The sequence below is a fragment of the Chiloscyllium plagiosum genome, unplaced genomic scaffold (genome assembly GCF_037043375.1).
Source record: "Chiloscyllium plagiosum isolate Xiang-an unplaced genomic scaffold, Cpla_swu_hap1 HiC_scaffold_45, whole genome shotgun sequence".
Classification (NCBI taxonomy): Eukaryota; Metazoa; Chordata; class Chondrichthyes; order Orectolobiformes; family Hemiscylliidae; genus Chiloscyllium; species Chiloscyllium plagiosum.
In genome coordinates this window covers 36,298,850-36,316,194 of record NW_028270183.1, presented here as the reverse complement: position 1 = coordinate 36,316,194, position 17,345 = coordinate 36,298,850, and the positions used below count along the sequence as shown (strand labels likewise).

Here is a 17,345-nt window from a genome sequence, read left to right as displayed (position 1 = left end):
ATGGGATGATGTCATTGTGAACCCCGTGTAGTTCCTTCTCATTTCAGATCAGTTCCCCATTCCTTAACCTGGTATCTTTTAGATCACTGGGGATTTCCTGATCTACACCACCCACCTGACCCACACCCCAAACTATCCTGGATCTGTCATTGTGAGAACCAATGGGGCTGTTGTTCCCATTGAGTGTCGTTATTTGAGGTGAGAATCTTTACTCGATTGTCAATGTGATCCCCAGCTGCTGCTGTTGTCTGACCCTGGCCTAAAATATCTGCCCTGTCTCTCCCCAGGAAGGGCAATGTGAGCAGTAACCCCATCAATCCCACCTGGATCCCATTCAGCTCCACCAGGTCTGGAGAAGGCCATCTGTCATGCTCCCTGTGCCTAATGAATGGTACGTGATGGGTGACTGGGGAGGGGTCTCCTGGTGTCACTCACTGCGAGTTACACTCACTGTCTCCAACCCTTGTCCTCCTGTACTTCAGGTGACTGGCTTACACAGGGCCCTTCCACTGTCTACTCCCTGGGACACCTCATTCACATTGAGGCGTCTGTTTCAATGGTCAATCACGTGCCCCTGAAGCTGTACATTGATCGCTGTGTAGCTACACTGAGCCCAGACAAGGACTCTACCCCGAGATACCCATTGTAGTCAATGATGCTGTAAGGAGCTCTCTGCTATCTCCAGCTGCTCCCATCTCAATGGCTTCCCTCCTTCACTTCACGGCCCTATGTCCATCTGCAGTTGCCTCCTGGACAGCAAAGCTGGGGATTCCTTTTCCACCTTTGTGTTGCCGGGAGCCAGACAAGCTCAGGTTTGACCTGGATGCCCTCGGTTTCTATGGAGATGAGCATTCCTTGGCACGAGGATGCTGCTGATTGGCTTCTCCACAGTGGGAGGGAGTCACTAAATACTGCCTTGTTCTGAATGTGTCCCTCAGATTTTCATCACCTGTCACCTGAACGTTGCTGCAGTGGATCAGGGAGATTCCAGGAACAAAGCTTGTACTTTCCAGAAGCTGCAGAATATGTAAGTTCCCTCTCTCTGTCCCTCAGGGATGTTGTTGTTGGGAGAGGTGATGCACCATGTGGTTGATGGGCTCGTTCTCTTGTTGAGCTGGACGCCATTGGAGGAATCTGACAGTGACATTTGTGCCTGTTGCCATGTGGGGAACTGTGGGAGCACAAGGGAGATCCTGTTCCCCTCCAGAGGAAGGAGAGACCTTGGTCCTGAAGCTGGTAGGACATTGACCATCTTGATGTTGGGGATCCTCCCATCTCCATCTCCATCTCTCCCTGACTGGGATGTTTGATCTTGCAGAGAGTGAAGCTGGATTCAAGTGGGAAGGGGAGGCCTCACTTGACCCCCTGATCATCCTGGATACTGGGATGACTAACCTGGCAACTGAGCCCCTGCCTGAGGTTGAGGTAAGGATGCAGGAGAGGTCTCCAGGTGGGGAGTTGGCTGCCTGCTGGTTTCAGGCTGAGAGCATTTGATCAGCGTGGTGGTTCACTCTGTATCCCTGGCTCTTTGACCAGGCTCTGGATATGGTGTCAATTGGAATCATAGCCATCAATCTCAGTGAAGCAAACAGAACATGCTGGAGAAACTCAGTCAACCTCACAGCATCTGGGGGAGAAAGACAAAGTATCAAGTGTCTTCTGGCACTCTCTTCAGAAGTGTCCAATTGTATTTGCAGCATGAACTGTTTCTCTCTCCTCAGCTGCTGCCAGACCTGAGCTTTTCCAGCATTTTGCGAGTTTCAGATCTCTGACATCCATATTGGGTTTTTCAAACTGAGGGGCTAGTTAAACAGGTATGAGGGGCCAAATGGTCCCTTCTTGCCCATAAACCACAATGCTGTGGCTCAGTAAATTCTGAAACGTTTCTCGTACAGTCCAAAGATCAAATGTGTTAAATCCTGCAGGACGGGTGGACCAGTCTTGTATTCCCCAAGTGAATTTCCGACTGTCCTGACCCCTCTCAAACAAGCTGTTTTCTGGTGGGTTATTTCAACTTGGAGTTTATTGAGGGAGTGTATTCATCCACTGGGGGAAAATGGATTGCTGTAGGGATTGAACTCAATATGGAGAAGGCTTCAGACACTCATTTGTCCTTGGTGCTGGGTGTCAGATACACAGCCTGATTGCTGAGGGACGGTAAGCGAGCTGGGTGTGGTCAGGGAATGTCAGAAGCATTAGGATGGAATGGTTTGTGGTTAAAGTGGTTGTAGAATCAGTGGAGAATGGAGCAGACCATGGGTGAGGTGAGGACCCAGCGATATTATTGCTGGCCTGTAAATCCCGAGCCCTGCGTAACTCTCTGTGGACCGCAGTTTGAATCCTGCCACACAGCAGATGATGCAATCTGAATCCATTAAAACAAATCAGGAATTATGAGCCTAATGATGAGTATGAACACATTGATTGTTGGAGAAACCCATCTGACTCATTAATGATCCTTTTTTAGGGAAAGTAACTACTGTCCTGAACTGGTCGGGCCTACATGAGACCCACTGAAATGAAGCAGAACCTTTACTACTCTCTGGATAAGTCGGGACGGGCAATAAATACTGGCCTCGCCAGTGATGGCATGTGAATGAATTACAAGGAGAGGTGCTGCAATGGGTTCTCAACCAATGACTGGCTTGGTAAGCCTGGGAACCAGATGAGGTTAGTGCCATCACCAAGGCCATGCCAGGCGATGGAGCAAGCTGTGGTCAACTGCATAGAAACTGTCCACAGCCTTCAGAGGATGGGCACTGGGTTAGGCCAATCACACTGAAGGCCATTGCTGTGTTGCTCATTGGCAGGGATAGAAACCTGATTTGAGGGAGTTTGTTATCAGACTTGGAGAGAACCTGATGTGTATTAGCACCAATGAAGGTTGTAGAGGAACTCCAGTAGCCATCTGTCTAATGGGAACAGGATCCTGGAATCTGTTTTGGTAGTTTAAAATGTATTTGGATCATGAATGTACTTTGGGACAGGAAATCTGCCATTCTTGCTGAGTCTGGCCTACATGTGACTCCAGGCCTACAGCAATGGGGTTGTATTTAACCCACTGAAATGAGTGAGCATGCAGCTGAGGTGTATCCAACAGCTTAAAAGCTGTGAATAAAACTGGCTGGGAAACGTGGCCTTACCCCAGTAACCATAAACAAACGGTGCAGGGAGCCCTGCAAGGTTCTCCTTTGCACCATCTCAGGGCCAGTGCTACCATACAAGCCCAGGCTAACCCTGCCATAACTACAGCATTGTACATTACACAGAATGTCCCAAAGACCACAGTCACCATCCCTGGGTGTGTCCTGTCCCACACAAAGATGGCAGCACACAGTGTGCTACAGTTAGGAAGGAGTTGTCTACATTGTACTAACTTGGATTGAAAGTTGGTTGGCTGATAGGACACAAAGAGGAGTGATAAACGGCTCCATTTCGGAATGGCAGGCAGTGACCAGTGGGGTACTGCAGGGATCAGTGCTGGGACCGCAGCTTTTTACAATCTGTTAATGATATAGAAGATGGTATTAGCAATAACATTAGCAAATTTGCTGATGATACTAAGCTGGGTGGCAGGGTGAAATGTGATGAGGATGTTAGGAGATTATAGGGTGACCTGGGCAAGTTAGGTGAATGGTCAGATGCATGGCAGATGCAGTTTAATGTGGGATAAATGTAAGGTTATCCACTTTGGTGGCAAGAACAGGACGGCAGATTACTACCTCAATGGAATCAATTTAGTTAAAGGGGCAGTACAGAGATCTGGGTGTTCTTGTACACCAGTCAATGAAGGTAAGCATGCAGGTACAGCAGGTAGTGAAGAAGGCTAATAGCATGCTGCCCTTCATAACAAGAGGAATTGAGTATAGAAGCAAAGAGGTTCTTCTGCAGCTGTACAGGGCCCTGGTGATACCACTCCTGGAGTACTGTGTGCAGTCCTGGTCTCCAAATTTGAGGAAAGACATTCTAGCGATTGAGGGAGTGCAGCATAGATTCACGAGGTCAATTCCTGGAATGGCGGGACTACCTTACACTGAAAGAATGGAGCGACTGGGCTTGTATACCCTTGAGTTTAGAAGACTGAGAGGGAATCTGATTGAAACGTATAAGATTATGAAAGGATTGGACACTCTGGAGGCAGGAAACATGTTTCCGTTGATGGGCGAGTGCTGAACCAGAGGAAACAGCTTAAACATACAGGGTAGACGATTTAGGACAAAGACAAGGAGAAACTTCTTCACCCAGAGAGTGGTGGCTGTGTGGAATGCTCTGCCCCAGAGGGCAGTGGAGGTCCAGTCTCTGCATTCATTTAAGAAAGAGTTGGATAGAGCTCTCAAGGATAGTGGAATCAAGGGATATGGAGATAAGGCAGGAACAGGATACTGATTAGGAATGATCAGCCATGATCATATTGAATGGCGGTGCAGGCTCGAAGGGCAGAATGGCCTACTCCTGCACCTATTGTCTATTTTCTAACAGCTGCTTTCTATTCACCTGGTCTCTAATCTTATACACCTCCACCAAATCTCCTCTCAATCTCTCTGCTCCAAGAGAACAACCTTCCGAGCTTATCCAAGGTCTCCTCGTAGCTGCAATGTTCAATCCCAGACAACATTCGGGTGAATCTCCTCTGTACCCTCTCCAGTATAACCACACCCTTCCTGTTGTGGGGTGACCAGAACTGCACACAGTACTACAGCTGTGTCCTCTAATCAAAGATCTGTACAGCTTCAACATGATCTCCCTGTTCTTACAGTTTATACTTGAACTGACACAGGCAAGCATCAACAGGTCATTTTAACTCCTCTATAAACCTATCCAGCCACCTTCAGGGGTCTGTGGAATAGTATCCCAAGATCCCTCTGTTCCTGAGCTTCCTAGTGTCCTGCCATTCATTGAGTACTTCCTTTTCTTCTTTGTTCCCTCGAAAGTGCATCCCTTCACATTTCTCAGGGACAGAATAAGAACGAGGAGCAGTAGTAGGCCATCTGGCTGATCTTTTTGTGGCCTTAGCTCCACTTACCCGCCCTCTCACTCTAACCGTTAATTCTTTTATTGTTCAAAAAGAGAACATATCTTAGCCTTAGAAACATTTACTGAAGTAACATCAACTAACTTCATTGGGGCAGGGAACTCCATAGATTCACAACCCTCTGTGTGAAGATGTTCCTTCTCAATTCAGTCTGAAATCTGTTCCTTCTAATTGAGCTATACCCACCTGTTCGAGTTTCACCTACCAGTGGAAACATCCTCTCTATGTCTATCATATAAAATGATGACAGGAATAGATATGTTTTTCTAAGATCATTCCTCATTCCTCTGAATTCCAATGAAGAGAATCCCAGTCTACTCCGTCTCTCCTCATAAGCCATCTCTCTCAACGCTGGAACCCACCCAGTGAACCGCCTCTGCGTCCTCTCTAGTGCCGGTACATCCTTTCTCAAGGAAGACCAAAACTGCACGCGGTACTCCAGTTATGGCCCCACCAGCACCCTGTGCTGCCACAATATAATCTCCCTGCTTTTAAACACAATCCCTTTAGCACTAAAAGGACAATTTTCCATTTGCCTTCTTAATGACCTGCTGTACCTGCAGACCAACTTGGGATTCATGCTCAAGGACACCCAGGTCCCTCTGCATGGCAGCATGCTGCAACTTTTTACCATTCAAGTATTCGTCCTTTTTACTGTTACTCCTATCAAAATGGATGACTTCACACTTATTAACATTATATTCCATTTGCCAGACCTTTGCCCCTCACTGTAAGTATCTAGGTTCCTCTGTAACGTTCACAGTCCTCCACACACTTTGCATCTTTGTGTCATTTGCAAACTTTGACACACTGCACCTCGATCCCAATTCCGAATCATCTGTGTAAATTGTGAATAATTGTGGCCCCAACAACGATCCCTAAGGCACAGCGCTCGGGATTGTTTGCTAACCAAAATAGCGCACACATCCCCATGCTTTGCTTCCTGTTAGTCAACCAATCCTGTATCCATATTAATACTTTATCCGTAATGCCATGCATCTTTATCTTATGCAGCAGCCTCTCGTGCGGCACCTTGATGAAGACCTTTTGGAAATCCACTGGCTCCCTGTGGTCCACCGTGCTCATCATAGAACATAGAACATAGAACATAGAAGAATACAGCGCAGTACAGGCCCTTCGGCCCTCGATGTTGCGCCGATCCAAGCCCACCTAACCTACACTAGCCCACTATCCTCCATATGCCTATCCAATGCCCGCTTAAATGCCCATAATGAGGGAGAGTCCACCACTGCTACTGGCAGGGCATTCCATGAACTCACGACTCGCTGAGTAACGAACCTACCCCTAACATCTGACCTATACCTACCCCCCCTTAATTTAAAGCTATGCCACCTTGTAATAGCTGACTACATACGTGGAAAAAGATTCTCACTGTCGACCCTATCTAACCCCCTAATCATCGTATACACCTCTATCAAGTCACCCCTAAACCTTCTTTTCTCCAATGAAAACAACCCCAAGTGCCTCAGCCTTTCCTCATATGATCTTTCTACCATAACAGGCAACATCCTGGTAAACCTCCTCTGCACCCGTTCCAGTGCCTCCACATCCTTCCTATAGTATGGCGACCAAAACTGCACACAATACTCCAGATGTGGCCGCACCAGAGTCTTATACAACTGCAACATGACTTCAGTACTCCGGAACTCAATTCCTCTACCAATAAAAGCCAGTACGCCATATGCCTTCTTCACCGCACTATTTACCTGGGTGGCAACTTTCAAAGATTTGTGTACATGGACACCAAGATCCCTCTGCTCATCCACACTACCAAGTATCCGACCGTTAGCCCAGTACCCCATCTTTTTATGACTCTTACCAAAGTGAATCACCTCACACTTAGCTACATTGAACTCCATTTGCCACCTTTCTGCCCAGTTCTGCAGCTTATCTATATCCCGCTGTAACCTGCCACATCCTTCCTCACTGTCTACAACTCCTCCGACTTTCGTATCATCCGCAAACTTGCTCACCCAACCTTCTAACCCCTCTTCCAGGTCATTTATAAAAATGACAAACAGCAATGGTCCCAAAACAGATCCTTGCGGAACACCGCTAGTGACAGCACTCCAAGATGAACCTTTGCCATCAACTACTACCCTCTGTCTTCTTCCAGCCAGCCAACTCCTAATCCAAACCTCCAACTCACCCTTAATGCCATACCTCCGTATTTTTTGCAGTAGTCTACCATGGGGAACCTTATCAAATGCCTTACTAAAATCCATATACACCACATCTACTGCTTTCCCCTCGTCCACCTCCTTCGTCACCTTTTCAAAGAATTCAATAAGGTTTGTGAGGCACGACCTGCCCTTCACAAAACCATGCTGACTATCCTTGATCACATTATTCCTATCCAGATGTTCATAAATCCTATCCCTTACAATTCTCTCTAAGGTTTTGCCCACAACAGAAGTGAGACTCACCGGCCTATAGTTACTAGGGTTATCCCTACTCCCCTTTTTGAACAAGGGAATCACATTTGCTAGCCTCCAATCTTCTGGCACTACTCCTGTAGACAACGAGGACATAAAAATCAAGGCCAATGGCTCTGCAATCTCCTCCCTTGCTTCCCAGAGAATCCTAGGATAAATACCATCAGGCCCAGGGGACTTATCTATTTTCACCCTTTCCAGAATTTCCAACACCTCTTCCCTACATACCTCAAAGCCATCCATTCTACTTATTTGTGACTCAGTATTCACATTGACAACAATGTTCTGTTCCTGATTGAATACTGACGAAAGGTATTCATTCAGTGTCTCCAATCTCTTCAGCCTCCACACGCAACTTCCCACTACTATCCTTGACTGAACCTATTCCTACCCTAGTCATTCTTTTATTTCTGACATACCTATAGAAAGCCTTAGGGTTTTCCCTAATCCTACCAACTAAGGACCTTTCATGTCCCCTCCTTGCTGCTCTTAGCTCTCTCTTCAGGTCCTTCCTGGCTACCTTATAACTCTCATGGTTTCATAAAATTCCAAAAGATTAGTTTGGAGTGACCTGCCCTTCATGAACTCACGCTGCATCTGCACAATGGGACAATTTCTATCTTGATGCCTTACTATTCCTTCCTTCATAACAGACTCAAGCATCTTCCCCACTACAGAGGTTAGGCCAACCAGTCTACAATTCCCCATCTTGTCTACTGCCCTGTTGAAACATTTGCTGTTTTCCAATCTGCTGGAACTGCCCCAGAGTACAGCAAGTTTTGAAACATTCCCACAAGTGCACTTGCTCTTCCTCCTGCCATCTCCTTTAGCCCCCTGCGATGCCTTCCATGAGGGCCAGGAGACTTGTCGTCTTAGTTCCATGAGCTTGCCCAAAGATACGTCTTCCCTGATCATGATTGTTTCCAGGTCCTCCCCTACTTTTGTGTCTCTGTCAATTACTGGCATGTTATTCATGTCCTTCACTGTGAAGGCTGACACCCAAAACCCTGTACAATGCCTCAGCCATTTGATCATATCCCATGACTAAATGCCCCTTCTCGTCCGCTGGGACACCAATGTTTACTTTAGCCATTCTTTTTCATTCCATACATTTGTAGAAAGCTTTGCAATCTGTCTTTATATTCTGGGCTAGTCTATGAGAGGAAAAAGAACTATCTTACTTTTCTTTATAGCTCTATTTGTGGCTTTCTGTTGACCTTTAAAACTTTCCCAATGTTGTGCTTTCCCATGACTTCTCATTTGATTCGATAGCCTCCTTTGGCAGATTACCCCTTTTCTTACAATTCTTTCTTTTCACTGGAATATACTTTTGCTGAGCACATTGAAATATTGCTTTGAAAGTCCCACCATAAGGTCTTTGGTTCCAGTCTACTTTAGCCAAATCCTCCCACATCCTATTGAGGTCTCCCGTGTTTAAGCACAGGGCTCTGGTATCGGATTTTACCTTCACGCTCTCCAGCTTTATTCTAAATTCAACCAAACTGTGATTGCTCCTTCCAAGAAGATTCCGAAATATGAAGTCATTAATTATTCCTGTCTCATTACACAGGACCTGATCAAGGATAGCTTGCTCCCTCCTCAGTCCCATTACAATGTGATGTACAATTTGGGTAGCCTATAGACTACACCTATCAGTGACTTGTTCCTTCCTTGAATTCTCCATGGAACCAATATCATCTCTCAGCAACACCCAGATGTCGTCCTTGGATATCAGGAGCGGCATCACCTCCCTTACCTTCCTGTCTGTCTGTCTGTCTGTCCTTCCGAATAGCCTGATACCCCGGGATGTTTAACTCCCACTCATGACCATCCTGTAACCGTATCTCCATAATGGCAACTAAATCATATTCATTTGCGATGATTTGTGCCATGAACTGATCGACCTTGTTACAAATGCTACGAACATTTAGCTAAAGTGGCCCTGTGCTAGTTTTCGTACCTTCATGATTTCCAACATCTCTAATAACGTCTCCCGAGTTATCCTTCCTTTTTCCTTCTTTCATGGTCTGCCTTGTAGTTAAGGGGGAGAAGGAGAAGACAGCAGATGCTGGAAAGCAGAGTCAAACAGTGTGGTGCTGGAAAAGCACAGCAGGCAGCATCCAAGGAGCAGAAGGCACGACGTTTTGAGCATAAGCTCTTCATCAGGAATGATAAACTTCATCAGTTTAGGTGGAGACCGTCCCTGCTACACAGATCCCTACCCCATGAAATGGAACCCCTCCTTCCCTTCCCACACCACTCTTCACCACATTTTCCCTTCTCTAATTTCCTCATCCCTAAGCCAATTTGCACCTCTCACTAATGCGGCCATTGGACCAATCCATTTGTATCCTCCTACAACCTAACACATCCCTCTGCATTGTTGACCACCCGGCCAATCATTGTGTCACCCACAAATTAACTGATCATCCTCCCCCGCTCTCTCGGACATCATTTATGGAGATGACAAACAGCGTGGGACCCAGCACCAATCCAAGCGGTACACCGCTGCTCCAGTCACACAGATAAACTTCAACAACAACCCTCTGTCTCCTGCTCAAAGACAGTTCTGGATCTAACTTACGAATGTACCCTGGATCCAATGGGATTTTATCTTTATTAGCTTCCCGTGTGGGACCTTGTCTCAGGCCTTACTGAAATCGATAGAAACTACATTGTCTAATTCGCCACCATCAACATTCCCTCACTCCAACATTGGTCGACACTGACGGATTGTGTGTGGTCTACAACATACACTGCAGCAATTTACCAAGGCTCCTCCAACAGCAACTTCCAAACCTGCGACCGCTCGCACCCAGAAAGTTCACACCTTCCTCCCATGTTACACAGTTGGAACGTCGCTGAAACTGGGTTCACACATTCCTGTACCACTCTCCCTAACACCTTCTCCAGGATAGCTGGGGATTTTCCAGCAACACATTTTCAGCTCTGATCTCCAGCATCTGCAGTCCTCACTTTCTCCTCCTCGCTGGGGGTTGGTCAGGAAATGTTGGCATGGCCAGCACTGCCCACATCCACCCAGAAACCAATAAAAATAAGCAGGCAGTAACCAACCAAGAGAGGAGCCCCCAAGGGGATGTGAATGGAAGGACAATGAGCACAGTAACATCCAGAGGAAAAGGAGTTTGAACCAAAACTTACAGGAAGAAATTAAGCAAAACAGGGCTGAGGAGATGTTCCTGGATTTGTTGAACACCGTGTTGTGTGAAAAGCTGCAAAGTGACTCAGTGAAAGAGGTGCTTTTCCTCGAGTTTACACTGAGCTTTATCCCAGCACAGCTGGAGGCCATAGACCTCAATCCTGTCCCCATCAACACTCCCACAGGAAGGTACAGATCAGGCTCAGATACAGACTGAGGCTCCTTTATACTGAAAGGAATGGTCCCTCTACACTTTTACACTGAAGCAAAAACTCCCCCTACCCTGTCCCCATCAAACAGGGACAGCTACAGATTGATAATGTATAAAGCTCCCTGTTCTCTTTTAAGCTGAAAGTGAACCTACCTCAACACTGTTCAGATCAAACACTCCCAGAACAGGGACATGATGCAATGAGATTCTTACAAATAAAACACTATCTACTCTTTGAAACTGAGAGTAAAGCTCAATCTTCCTTTTTAAAATGAATGGAAAGCTCCCTCAACACCCCTGACCTGCATTGACCTACTGCCATCCCACCTACTTTCGCTCACCACACCCCCACACCTACCCTCCTATTAATCACTCAGCCCCCTTTCCCAACCCACATTCCTGATGACAGGCTGATGCCTGAAACACCAACTCACTTGCTCCTTGGATTTTGCATAACCTGCTGTGCTTTACCACACTTTACGACTCTCACCTCCAGCATCTTCAGTTCTCACTTTCACCCTCAACATGATCCCAACCAATCAATCTCTCCCAAAAGCAAGGTCAGCAGGGGATTAGATACAGAATACAACTTCCCCCGCTCATTTACACTGAACGTAAAGCTGCTTCTACACTTGTAAACTAAATGTAAAGCTACACTGTTTACAGCAAACACTAACAAAGCAGAAACATCACTGAGTTAGAAACAAAGTAAAAGATCCTACTCTTTACAACTGAAACAAAAGCTTCCTCCATTCTTGAAAACTGGAAGGAAAGTTGTCCCCAGGACAGAGACAGCACAACGTGAAATACAGAGTAAAACTGCCTCTACTCTATGAATTAAAAGTGAACTGAAAGTTAGGTTCTCCCTACAGTGCCCCAGCCAAGGACAGGTTTAGATACAGAATAAAGCTTCTTCCAACATATACTCCCAAGGATAGGTACAGTACAAGATAAATCCCTTCATTCTGCTCAAACCCTGTTTCTAATTCCCACACAATCTCTCCATGGTTCTCACTGTCAGACTGCCCAGGTAAGGATGGGCAGAATACAGCAGACCCTCTCCAGGCTCAACGAGCTACCTTTGATGATTGTAGTCATGGGGAATTCCACAAGATCTTGTGGAGCTGAATTCAGTCAGGTGACAGCACAGCAACTCACAGCCACTCCTATTGGCCCAAATGTAATTGATCCTCCTGAGAACAAAGCCATGAGTTCAGTCATTGGTGGAGATTGTCGAGATTGGGGCTGGTCGATTGGTTCAATGCTGCTGCTCCTGGTCATATTGGTATCAGGTGAGTGTGGGTTGTGTGTATAAAAGGAGCTGGTTGGGGAATGTGGGGATGGTTGAGTTGTTTGGGATCATGGGTGATTTTGTAATGAGGGGTTTGTTCCCTGTGTTAATGTTAGTTGGAGCTGTCTGTTGCTCTGACACATGGCAGCAGTTTTTGAACCAGAGGTTTCCATGGGGAATTGTGAGAGCCAGCCCTGTTCCTGAGAGAGTCCCTTCTCATGGGGGTTCTAGGTTCCCAGTGTCTGAGGGTGTGAGTTTGTCCCCACTACAGACTGTGATGGTGCAGTGTGGAGAGCACAACCTGCTGGTCAAGGCCCAGCTGGATTTATTTGGAACTGGGCACCTGATTAAAGCTGCTGACCTGACCCTGGGGACTATAGGTTGTCAGCTAACCAGGGTCTACCCTGAGAACCACACTGTCCTCTTTGACTATGGGCTGCATGAGTGTGGCAGCAGATTGCAGGTAATGGGAGTTCTCCACACTTGCAGGAAGCTTGGGTTGTAGCTTATTCCAGTTAGGGTTACATTGAGGAACATTGACTTACTGAGGGTCTGTCTCCTGCTAGTTTCCTATGCTGGATTAGACTAGATGTTAACTGGTCTCTATCTCAAAATGTGTGCTGCTGTTCTCATTGGTTTGGAAGCTTGATTATACAGGTGGTTCTGTTACGATGTTTTTGTCTGTGCATTAGCTATAATGTGAATTGTGAGTGGTTTGATCTTTCACCTGAATGTGAATAGAACACTAGACTTTCTATCGGTGCCTTCCAGCATGACACTTCTCTATAGTGAAATAACAAGAACGCAACTGTCATGTTGTAGCAGAATGATGTGCTTAGTTTTGTGGTGAGCAGCCTATTCTCAATCAGATTGGGTTTTTTGACTCACTTAGTCTAGTTTCATCCCAATTGTGGGACTGTTGGGAATAAATTGACTTGTCTAGTCCTTGAGCTCTATATCTGACCTGTTGGTAAAACTGTTTTGGTTCCATTCTGGTTAATTGTTTTTGAACTTGTTTCAGCTTCTCTCTGAAACTTTCACTAACCTTGTTAGTAATCCCTTCCCATAATCTGAAGACTTCCTGTTTTACCTTGTAGATAAAGATCGCCATGTTCCTGTTCCATCTATCTGTAATTCTGCTGTGATTTTAAAAACAATCCTGTTCACCAACTGAGCATTCTCTGTCCTTTGGATAGGGAATTCTAATAATTCCTGACTTTTGGAATGATGCAATACCATCTTAAATTGATCCTAAAAACATCACCCCTGACCTGTGACCTATTGCATTCCAGTAATAGTCCCTCCAGCTCTGGGGTCGAGAGACAGCCTCCAGGCCCTGAGCCTGTCACGTTCTGTAAAGAATTCATTTAATGGGATGCTGCTGTTGTGAACCCCATGTAGATCCTTCTCACTAAGAATCAGTTCCCCATTCCTTAAACTGGTGTTTTTCAGATCACTGGGGATTTCCTGATCTACACCACCCACCTGACCCACACCCCAAACTATCCTGGATCTGTCATTGTGAGAACCAATGGGGCTGTTGTTCCCATTGAGTGTCGTTATTTGAGGTGAGAATCTTTACTCGATTGTCAATATGATCCCCAGCTGCTGCTGTTGTCTGACCCTGGCCTAAAATGTCTGCCCTGTCTCTTCCCAGGAAGGGCAATGTGAGCAGTAACCCCATCAATCCCACCTGGATCCCATTCAGCTCCACCAGGTCTGGAGAAGGCCATCTGTCATTCTCCCTGCGCCTAATGAATGGTACGTGATGGGTGACTGGGGAGGGATCTCCTGGTGTCACTCACTGCGAGTTACATTCACTGTCTCCAACCCTTGTCCTCCTGTACTTCAGGTGACTGGCTTACAGAGCGCCCTTCCACTGTCTACTCTCTGGGAGATCTCATTCACATTGAGGCATCTGTTTCAATGGTCCATCACGTGCCCCTGAAGCTGTACATTGATCGCTGTGTAGCTACACTGAGCCCAGACAAGGACTCCACCCTGAGATACAGGATCATTGACTACAATGGGTAAGGAGCTCTCTACTATCTCCAACTGTTCCCATCTCAATGGCTTTCCTCCATTCACTTCACGGCCCTTTGTCCATCTGCAGTTGCCTCCTGGACAGCAAAGCTGAGGACTCCTTTTCAACCTTTGTGTTGCTGGGAGACGGGCGGGAGCCAGACAAGCTCAGGTTTGACCTGGATGCCTTTCGTTTCTATGGAGAAGAGCATTCTTTGGTTAGAGGAAGCTGCTGATTGGCTTCTCCATAGTGGGAGGGAGTCACTAAATACTGACTTGTTCTGAATGTGTCCCTCAGATTTTCATCATCTGTCACCTGAAAGTTGCTGCCGTGGATCAGGGAGATTCCAGGAACAAAGCTTGTACTTTCCAGAAGCTGCAGAATATGTAAGTTCCCTCTCTCTGTCCCTCAGGGATGTTGTTGTTGGGAGAGGTGATGCACCATGTGGTTGATGGGCTGTTTCTCTCGTTTAGCTGGACCCCATTGGAAGAATCTGACAGTGACATTTGTGCCTGTTGCCATGTGGGGAACTGTGGGAGCACAAGGGAGATCCTGTTCCCCTCCAGAGGAAGGAGAGACCTTGGTCCTGAAGCTGGTAGGACATTGACCATCTTGATGTTGGGGATCCTCCCCTCTCCATCTCTCCCTGACTGGATGTTTGATCTTGCAGAGAGTGAAGCTGGATTGAAGTGGGAAGGGGAGGTCTCACTTGGCCCCCTGATCATTGAGGATACTGGGCTGACCAACCTGGCAACTGAGGTTGAAGGAAGGATACAGGCGAGGTCTCCAGGTGGGGAGCTGCCTACCTGCTATTTTCCCTTTCTGTCCCTGTTTCTCTCAGTAACCATTGGTTTCTCCTTGTTCTGTAGGTGTGGAGTTGGTTGTGTTGGTGACCCTGACTGTGACAGTGGTCTGTCTGATCTCTGCTTCATTGCTGGCCTCGGTCCTGTACAGGAAACACAAGCAAACACCCATCAACCTGTGATGACATAGTCAATAAAGCAGTGATTCATGGTGTCTTCTGTCTGGAGCTGGTTTTTCTGCATCCTCTTGTTAAAATATTCCTGGGTACAATCTCTGGGCTTGGCCTGTCCAATCCATGCATTGAGCTTCCAGGATGATTGATTGGGTTATTGAAGATATTGTTTGCAGTTTGCTTTATCCAGTGAGTACAGGGGGCTGTAGACCTCACTGGAAAGGGGTTTCTGAATTTGATTGCAGAACATGCTGCAGGAACTGTTTCCAGTCTGTTCTGATCCTCTTCAGAAGTGTCCAAGTGGATTCCCACTGTTCCTGTCTCTATAGTTCAGTCAGCCAGAGTGAGGCATCCATTGGGAAATGACTTGCTGCAGGGTCTGAGAGAAATGCCTGCAGCTTTCTCCATTTAGAGTTGGCCTCAGGGTGTCAGATATAGAACCTGATTTGGGAGCCAGTGAGGCGAGGACCTGGCTGTAGGGTATATTCCAGGGTTTTGAAGGTTGCTTTTGTGGTGCTGAGGGTGGCTGTAGGGTCAGTGCAGGCTGAAGCAGCCCAGAGAATGGTGTTGTAATGGGCTGAGAATTAGTTGTAGTGGATTCTCAGGCTGTGACTGCCCCAGTAAGCCTTGGATCCAGGTGAGGTTAGTCCTATCCAAAGGGCAATGACTGGTGGTGGGGAGGGTGTTTCGGGGAATGGCCTACCCCAATGCTGATTGGGCAATGGATTATCTGTGTGCCTGAGGCTATGACCAGACAGGGGCAGAGAAAATGGGTGGTTTTCACTTCCCTAAAGTGGAAACAGGACTTTCAACTCCTTTTTATGGGAGAAAGGTCATGGAAATGGATTGGTTGTAAAATTCTCTCTCCCTCCCTTGAGAAGGGAAGGAAATTGACTGGCCGAATGTGACTCTAGACGCTGAGCACTGAGCTCACTTTATCCTCTAATGAGTGAGCCAGCAGCTCCATTGTATCCAAAAAATTGGATGGACTAAGATTGTTGTGGGTTAGTGAGGGACATGAGCTGCAGAGCTAGGCTGAGGCATGACAAATGGAGTTCAATATGGAAAGGTGAGGTGATTCACTTTGGAAGGAGTAACAGGAATGCAGAGTACTAGATTAATGGGAAGAATCTTGGCAGTGCAGATGAGCAATGATCTTGGTGTCCATGTGCATTGACCCGAGAGTTGCCACCCAGGTTGGTAGCCTTGTTTAAAAAGGCATGTGGTGTTAGGATTTACTCAGGATTGAGTTTCAGAACCATGAGCTTATGTCACAGCTGTAGAATATGCTGCATTTGGAGTATTAAACACTTCTCTTCATGGAATTATAGGAAGGATGTGGAAGCTTTGGAAAGGCTGGAGGAGCTTAACTAAGATGTTGCCTGGAATGGAAAGGAGGCTGAGGGAATTGAGGCTGTGTTCATTAGAGGGTAGAGGCATTGAATTGAGACCTGACAATCCAGGTTAGATACTGGACAAGCAAGTCTTTCCTCCAATGGTGATAGCTAGCATGAGGGGCCATTTGCTTTAAACTGATAGGTGATCATAATAGGACAGATGTGAAAGGTAGTTTCTTCAGTAGAAGGCAGGGCATTCTATGCCCCAACAGTAGTAGACTCATTAATGTTAAGGGCATTTAATTGGTCATTGGATAGGCACATGGATGAGAATGGAACTGTGAAAGGGCTGAAGGGCCTGACTGCTTGTGTTCCATAAAACACAGCATGGTATACACTGCTACCACTTTGTTCTCTCCCTACCAAGAGGGGTAGCAGCACCATGTGGTAAAAGGGAGTTGTCAACATGGATCTCATGGGGTCCAGAGTCACATGACGACAGGTCAAACTGCTGGATACTGTATTGCACTGTGCCAGCTGATGGATCAGTGTTCCTCCAGTGTGAACAGCATTTAGACGAAGCAGTTGGGGGTGAAGGGGCAGAATGTATTCTTGGTGTAGAGGGGAATGGCCAGCCCTGTGGCCCAGCAGCCTCATTACTGACTGAGCTGGCCAGCTCCTAAAAGGGCATTGCTTTGACACTGGCTACCTCAACAGGTGGAGGGATTCAATAGGATTGAAAAACCTGCTTGACCCCATCCTCACCATCTGCTTTATTTATTCTTTTGAAGAAATAACCGGATTGGAGGGAGTGGTAGATATGATCAATTATGGATTTCAGGAAGGCATTTGACAAGGT

The 17,345-nt window shown here is 46.6% G+C and overlaps 1 protein-coding gene across 1 annotated transcript; it reads left to right on the top strand.

The window, feature by feature from the left end:
- The first annotated feature begins 1,302 nt into the window (after positions 1-1,302).
- Positions 1,303-15,158, top strand: LOC148136478 (zona pellucida sperm-binding protein 3-like). Its single transcript, XM_087983347.1, has 9 exons — positions 1,303-1,425; positions 12,422-12,613; positions 13,603-13,718; positions 13,808-13,911; positions 14,003-14,180; positions 14,264-14,390; positions 14,471-14,559; positions 14,647-14,768; positions 15,043-15,158. The coding sequence occupies exons 1-9, from the start codon at positions 1,303-1,305 to the stop codon at positions 15,156-15,158; spliced, it is 1,167 nt and encodes a 388-aa protein (XP_087839473.1).
- The last annotated feature ends 2,187 nt before the right edge of the window (positions 15,159-17,345 follow it).

What these genes read in the sequence shown, in the direction of transcription:
- LOC148136478 (XM_087983347.1), top strand. Translation starts at nt 1,303, where the DNA reads ATGTTTGATCTTGCAGAGAGTGAAGCTGGATTCAAGTGGGAAGGGGAG. An exon ending in ATGGAGAAGAGCATTCTTTG is followed by an intron (nt 14,391 to 14,470) that starts GTTAGAGGAAGC and finishes TGTGTCCCTCAG; the next exon opens with ATTTTCATCATCTGTCACCT. An exon ending in AGACCTTGGTCCTGAAGCTG is followed by an intron (nt 14,769 to 15,042) that starts GTAGGACATTGA and finishes CTTGTTCTGTAG; the next exon opens with GTGTGGAGTTGGTTGTGTTG.